This window comes from Neopelma chrysocephalum, unplaced genomic scaffold, assembly GCF_003984885.1.
Source record: "Neopelma chrysocephalum unplaced genomic scaffold, ASM398488v2 Primary Assembly neopelma1_125, whole genome shotgun sequence".
Taxonomy (NCBI): domain Eukaryota; kingdom Metazoa; phylum Chordata; class Aves; order Passeriformes; family Pipridae; genus Neopelma; species Neopelma chrysocephalum.
In genome coordinates this window covers 511,157-518,425 of record NW_020897787.1, presented here as the reverse complement: position 1 = coordinate 518,425, position 7,269 = coordinate 511,157, and the positions used below count along the sequence as shown (strand labels likewise).

General features: G+C 59.0%; 1 protein-coding gene across 1 annotated transcript; it reads left to right on the top strand.

The window, feature by feature from the left end:
• Window positions 1-2,058: 2,058 nt before the first annotated feature.
• CALB2 (calbindin 2) lies at window positions 2,059-6,175 on the top strand. Its single transcript, XM_027698262.1, has 12 exons — window positions 2,059-2,097; window positions 2,709-2,760; window positions 2,921-3,153; window positions 3,301-3,390; window positions 3,500-3,580; window positions 4,459-4,515; window positions 4,620-4,697; window positions 4,821-4,876; window positions 5,090-5,129; window positions 5,219-5,272; window positions 5,440-5,511; window positions 5,762-6,175. Exons 1-12 carry the CDS (start codon window positions 2,059-2,061, stop codon window positions 5,876-5,878), a joined length of 969 nt encoding a protein of 322 aa, XP_027554063.1. The 3' UTR covers window positions 5,879-6,175.
• The last annotated feature ends 1,094 nt before the right edge of the window (window positions 6,176-7,269 follow it).

Below are 7,269 nucleotides of genomic sequence, written 5' to 3'. Positions count from 1 at the left end.
GGCGGGGAGGGCACCGGGCTGAGCATCCCCGGGGGAGCGGGGCGGGAGAGTGGGGGGGCGGTGGACAATCCCTGGACATCCCGGAGGAGAGGGTAGAGTCTCCACCGCCGCAGCCCGGGGATAACGGAGAGTCCCCGGGATAGAGAGATCTCAGGATGGAGAGCCCCTGGAGCGATGGAGAGCCCCCGGGATAGAGAGACCTCAGGATGCAGAGTCTCCGGGGTGATGGAGAGCCCTTGGGGCTCAGCCCCGTCGGTTGAAGCTCCGGGATCGGGAAGGAGATCCCCAGGACTTCCCCGTCGGGAAAGGAGGGGGAGCCCCAGAACCGGACCCCACCGGGAGCCCCCAGCCCATGGGACGCTGAGCCCGGAGTGCCCCGGGGCTCCTTGGCACGTCCCCCGAGTGCCCTGAGAGCTGGGGTTCGCTCAGGGCTGCTCTCACCTCTGGGTGCTGCTCTGGGGGTCCTGCCCTTTCCGGGGTGCCCCCTCCCTGCCCAGTGCCCACCCTCGGCCCCCTCTATCCCCGCGCCTCGGCGGTGCCCCATCCTTGGCACCTGGAGAGAGGGGAGCAGCGGGGCCACCCCCTTGCCAGGGGCGACAGAGCGGGTGTCCCGCTCCCTGCGCGGGCTGAGGAACGATCGCTCCGTGTCTGGAGTGCTCGGTCCCTCCCCGCCTGCACCCCAGCCCCGCAAAACCTCTGCCCAGGGATGTTTGTTGTGCCAAACGACCGTGTGCACTACGGGGATGTCACCTTCCCACGGAATCACAGCTGGGCAGGACACCCCTGTTCCCACCACTGCCAGCCCCAGAAAGGGGGGGGAAATGCAAAAAGCAGCATCATTTTATGAGAAAATAGTTTCTTTCAGCGCTGCAGTGCTGTGAAGGAGGCTCAGCCCGCTGGGAAGAGCAGCCCAGGGGAAAGCTCCTGCCCTTCGCTGGGTCTCTCGTTCCTGCAGAGAGGTTTGGGGACCAAAACCCTCCTGGGAACTGCGTCACGCAGCCTCCTCGGCTGTGCTGCTGGAGTTGGAGCTCAGCTTGCTCCGGCTGCACCATCAGGGTCCCCCCTGCAGCCCCGCAGCACCGGGGACACGGGCATGAGCCCCTGTCACCACTGGAGCAGCCACCAAGGGGTTGGGAAGGTGGCACCCCACAGCTCCTGCCGTGGGTGTCCAGCTGCCTCCCTGCAGCGCATCCTGCTGCGCCCTTGGATGTGCTCTGTCATCTCCCAAACACAGCGGTGGGCACGGATCCAGCTTGGCCCGTGGCCCCCGGGCAGGGCAAGGCTACGGGGCTGCGGCTGTGCCCAGGAGAGGAGGGACTCGGGCGTCAGGGAAGAAGGTGGCCTTGACAAGGACGATGCTCAGCCGCACCAAGTGGGAGCTCCAACAGCCCCAGCAGCTCCCCTCTGCCGATGGAGGGACGTGGGGTTCATTCCCCTGTGGATGGGATTACTTCAGCCAAGCTCATCCCTGCACTTAAACCCCTCCAATGGGGCTTCCATCCCTTGAGGCGCTTCCCCTCAAGGCTCCTCGTGTCCCAGGGATGTCCCCTTGGATGTCTCTGATGTCCTCTCTTTGCCAGCCACAGCTGCCCCGGGGCTCCGAGGTGCAGCCGCATGGACCGGCCGCGGCTCTCCGGAGGGGATTTTCCATGACACTCCACACCCTGCTGCTCTGCGGACACGGATCAGACTTGTCCAAGCCGCTGCTTGGAGAAAGCCAAGCTATTGGCCACAGCTTTTCTTGGCCCTTTTCTCTTTCCTAGCTCCAAACTTTTGCTGATTTTTTTCTTTTTTTTCCAACTGAATTCGGAGGAGCTTGGGGTTCTCCTGAGCCCGCCAAAGCAAAGCCCCTGGGAAGAGCAGTGGAACACCAAGCACCTCAGCGGCTCACAGCGGCACCCTGATATCACCCGAGCCCCTCATCCCCTCCTGGGAAGGATGCTGCTGATCCATCGGGTTGTGGTCACCAAAGAGGAGGATCCTCTGGGACTTTCCCAGGTGTTCCAAGCTGGGATGTGGATGGGTTATTCCCAGCCACTGTGTTGCAGCAGGGAGAAGATGCTGCGGGGGAGCCCGCAGGTGATGATGCCAAAGGCGGTGCGGAACAGGGCGCTGTGGTCCAAAGCCTCCAGAGGCTGAAATGTGGAGCGGTTTTGGGGGGAATGCCCACAAGGAAGAGCCCTGGCTATCCCTCAGCCAGGCACTTCAGAGGGAAGGGCAGCATCCCTCAGGTTTGCCCAGATGTTGGTGGGAGGGAGCATTTCTGGCAGGGAAGTGGCACCTTGCCTGGCAGCACCATGGAGCCGGTGTCCTCTGCTGTCCCCAGCCATGGTGTGACCCTGCTGCTTCGAGACACGGTGGCCACTCCCTAAAGCCACCAAGGGCCAGTGCCGTGGGAGCCGTGGGTGGCTGGGCCCCGGCTGAGCCATCCTGCCACCGAGCATCCCACAGGCAGGGCAGGGCTGTGGATATCCCAGGTTCTGGAAGAACCACATCTCAGCACAGATAGCAGCAGCAAGGGGTGCAGGGGACACGGGACAGGGACCTTTTGGAGCTCCCAATGGGAGAGATCAGCACTGCACTGACCCCTTCGCTTCCTGCTGATCCTGCTGATCCTGCTGGGGCTGATCCTGTGCCCGGGGGCATGGGGGAGATGCTGTGCCAAGTGCCTTGTGTCTGCTCCCCATTTGCCCTCATGGCCCCCACAGTGTGTTGAGAAGAGCCAGGCCTGGTTTGGGAAACACTCGGACAGGATGGGAGGTTGGTTTAAACCACTCGGTTGAAGCATCAGATACAGAAAATGCACCAAAGATCAAGATGGACAAAGTCTCCAGTGCCCTGCAAGTGGGTGCAGGGGACAAGTCCAGGGCTATGTGTCACCTGGGCAAATTTGGGCATTGCCAGTTTATGTAACACTCAGCATCAGCATTGGCTGGCATTTCTTTGCTGCCACAGTCGCCTTGGAGCCGTGTTCTGGTGCGGAGGGAACAAGTGTCGTGTTCCCTGGGAGCACCCATCCCTCTCCTCCCGCCCTCCAACACGGGGAAATTCTTATTGCATTTTTTTCCTTCCCCAGGAAATGGCTACATCGAAGGCAAAGAGCTGGAAAACTTCTTCCAGGAGCTGGAAAGTGCGAGGAAGGGGGCGGGTGTGGTAAGGGCGTCTCCTGCTTTTGCTCCCTCTTTCCTCTGTTCCCTCCTGCCCCATCTCCTTTGGGAATGGCACTGATGAGTGCGACCAGGTCTCCTCTGGGAGGGAAGGGGAGGGAAATGCTCCCATCCCCTCTCTCCTTGCTGGCAGGACTTAAAGAAGGACAACTTGGCCGACAAGATGAAGGAGTTCATGCACAAGTACGACAAAAATTCAGACGGCAAAATCGAGATGGCAGAGGTGAGTGGTGCTGGACCTGACCAACCCCCGGGGTGCTGTGTTCCCCCCCAGATGTTCGTGTTTCCCCCTGATGTTTGTGTTCCTTCCCTGATGCTCGTGTTCCCCGCAGCTGGCCCAGATCCTGCCCACGGAGGAGAATTTCCTGCTGTGTTTCCGCCAGCACGTGGGGTCCAGCTCGGAATTCATGGAGGTGAGAGGGACAGGCTGTGCTGGGGCTCCCTGTGGGATTCCATCCTCAGTGCCCAGCTCCACTGGGAGCTGGAATTGCCCAAACCTCCCACAGTCTCTCCCAAACTCCTGGCATTAACTCAGGACTGGGAGGCAGTGCCAGTCTGGGGGGAGGGCAGGGTGTGGTGAGTTTTCCCAGTCCTCAGCACCTCTTGGGCACCTCTCGGGCACCTCTCAGGACAGTCAGGTGTCTCATCCCACCTTCTGGGTGAGGTAAGCTGTAAGGATTTGGGGCTGTTCTGTAAATTCCCGCTCATGGTTTGTCCACAGTACCCAAGGAATGTGCTTGTGTGCATTATGGAAGCCAACACTGCTCTGGGCCACCCCACAACCTGATTATGCCCTTGCATGGGGTGTACCCAGGGATATGGGAGAGAAATTGTGGATGGGGAACAAAACACGGCTGGGGGTGGAGAGGAATGTGCAGCGTCCTGGGGAGTGGGGAGGCTGTGCTTGGAAAATGAACCCCAGGTGAAGGCGATGGCTGAAATAAGAGCACCCTGTGGCATGGAGGGGGGGGAAGCTGGCACTATTGTTTAATTGGGGGGTGCAGTTAAACGTTATTAAATATTAAAGCCTGGTCTTGCATACTGGCACAAGGACAATAGTCCTTGAACTCTTGGCATGGGGCTGAACAAAAGCATCCAGCCCCGAGGGAGAGCGTGCGGCACCAGCGAGGCCCCCACGAGCCGAGGTGGGAGCTGTGAGATGACCCCCCTCCATTAGGATGGTGCTGGGGATGCTCCCAGCGGGGGGTTACGGGGGCACACACGTGTCAGGAGGGGAAGGGGGACACAAGCTCACACTCCCACACTCAGGGTCACGGTGGTCCCTCCGCAGGCTTGGCGCAGGTACGACACCGACCGCAGCGGCTACATCGAGGCCAACGAGCTCAAGGTGGGCTGCGGGCACGGGGTGGGCTGAGCTGGGTCCTCACCAGTGGGATGTTCCCGCTGGGAGAGCTGGGGATGGGGACAGCCAGCAAAGCCCTCTCCTCCCAGGGTTTCCTGTCAGACCTGCTGAAGAAGGCGAACCGGCCCTACGACGAGCCCAAGCTGCAGGAGTACACACAGACCATCGTAAGTGGGACACGTGGGACCTGTGGGACTGTTACCCCCGCCAGGGTCTCACCACCCCGTGGCAGGTGGGACACAGGGGAGGGGGAGACAGTGGTTGATGGGGTGCTGCTCCTGTCCCCACAGCTGCGGATGTTCGACATGAACGGCGACGGGAAGCTGGGCCTCTCCGAGATGTCCCGGTAAGGTCACGGGCGGTGAGAAGGAAGCAATGGGGAGGCAAAGACACACCTGAAATGCTTGCGTCTAGGAAGAGTCTGCTCCGGCTTCCAAGGGGAAAAAAAACTGCTTTCCTCTTTAATTTGCTCATGTTTCTGAGCAAAAAAGTCACTGTGGTTTAATAAGTGTGTTTTCCTGGCTGCTTCCCGCTCTTCCCCGCCCTTCTTGTTTTTCAGACTTTTGCCTGTGCAAGAAAACTTCCTGCTGAAATTTCAGGTAAAATGATAATAATAATAATAACCCATTCCTATTGCTTACACCTCCATCCCCTCCCTCATGGCCTGGTATCCCTTGCCACTTCCCAGGGGATGAAGCTGTCCTCGGAGGAGTTCAATGCCATCTTTGCCTTCTATGACAAGGTAGGGAGACGGCTCCCAGGAGACATCCCCAAATAAATATAACTTGGGAAAAAATATCCCAAAATCATGTGTTTTCGGATGGGTCAATGCCCCCTGCACCTCTGTCCAAGGGGGAATTGCGGGGCTTGTGTCCTTCCTGCTGCTGATGTCCCTCTCTTATTATCCAGGATGGAAACGGCTTCATTGACGAGAATGAGCTGGATGCACTTTTGAAAGACCTCTATGAGAAGAATAAGAAAGTAAGTAGGGGGGACACCCTCAGAGCCCCCTAGTTCCTCCTCCCCTCTCCCAGCAGCATCTTCCACCCCGCTGTGTCCATGTTCCATGGGGACCAGGTGAGATGCTAGTCCGGGTGCTGACCCTGCATCCTCATGGGAAGCTGCAGGGGAGCCGGGGGGGATGTGTGTGTGTGTGTGTAATCCCAGCCTGAGGATGCTCCCCGGGGAGAAATGGGACGCCCACCCCCACTGCTGCCCCCGTGCCTTGCAGGAGATGAACATCCAGCAGCTCACCAACTACAGGAAGAGCATCATGAACCTCTCCGACGGGGGCAAACTGTACCGCAAGGAACTGGAGATGGTGCTCTGCAACGAGCCGCCCGTGTAGGACCCCCCCGTACACGCACCCTGCGCTCCTCCTCCCCCAAAGCAAGCACAACAGGGGAGCCCCCATCACTGCAGTGCTTCCCCACCAGCTCTTGGGTTTGCTGTAGGTCGCTAAAATCCCATTTGGGGGGGAAATCTCTTTTTTTTTTTTTTTTTACCCATCTGCCTGGTTTGTTTAATTATATGATTTTTTTTGGGGGGGGGAGGGGGAGGGTGTTGTTTTCGTTCCTTTGGTCTCTTCTTGCGTTTTTATCATTTACCAAAGAACAGTTTACTAATAAATTCAAGTACTGCTAGACTGGAGCCCCTATTTCTCCATCCCGTCGTGGGCTGGGGGGTGGCAGGGACAGGGGGGACCTCCCCTACATCCTGATCCCAATGGGGATGTGGCTTCTGGGTAGGGAAGGGAGATGGAGCTTTTGGGAAAGCCCCTGTGGGATGGAAGGGCATTGGGAAATCCCTGGGGAGCAGAGTGCAGGCAGGCTGTGGGCACTGATGTCCCAGCACAGCACACATCCCAGTACATCCCAGTACCTCCGAATCCCTCCCAGTTACCCCTCCCAGACCTTCTCAAACCCTCTGGGCTCTCCCAAGGGTTGTTTTCCCCCCTTCCAGTTTTGGAAACCGGTGCCAGGGTGACGACGCTGGTGGAGTCTCAGTGCCACCTTCCCCACCAGTGTGTGCAGGGGACACCCCAGTTCCCCCCCCACCTTCCCAGTGCCCCAACACCAGGGTGGGTGCTGGGAACGTGCACCAGGTGCTGGTTTCAACACTGAGACCCCAAGGGGGGGTTGGGGGGAAACTGGGCAGGGCAGCCCCTGTGCTGTCCAGTACAGCCCAGTTCAGCCTTGTATAGCCCAGTGTGGTGCAGGGCAGTTCCATATGGACATGTACAGCCCAGTACGACCCTGTACAGCCCATTTTGGCCCAGTAAGACCCCACACAGCCCAGTGTGGTGCATTGCAGAGCAACACAGTCCTGTATGGACCAGTGCAGCCCTGTACAGCCCAGTGTGGTACAGTGCAGCCAAGTGCAGCCCCACACAGCCCAGTATGGCCCCATACAGTCCTACACAGCCCTGTACAGCTCCCTATGGCCAAGCACAGATCACTATGTCCCAGTACAGCCCTACATGACTCTGCATGGCCCAGTACAGCCCAGTATGGTGCAGTACAGTCCTGTATGGCTCAGTAGAGCCCAGTGTGGCCCAGTAGCACCCTGTACAGACCTGTAGGGCCTCATATGATGCTGTTCAGTCCTATATGGCAAAGCACAGCCCAGTACAGCCCTTTACAGCTCCATATTGCCCTGTACGTCTCAGTACAGCCCAGTACAGCCCAGTGCAGCCCTGTAGGGCCAAGTACAGCTCCATACAGCCTAGTATGGCCCAAT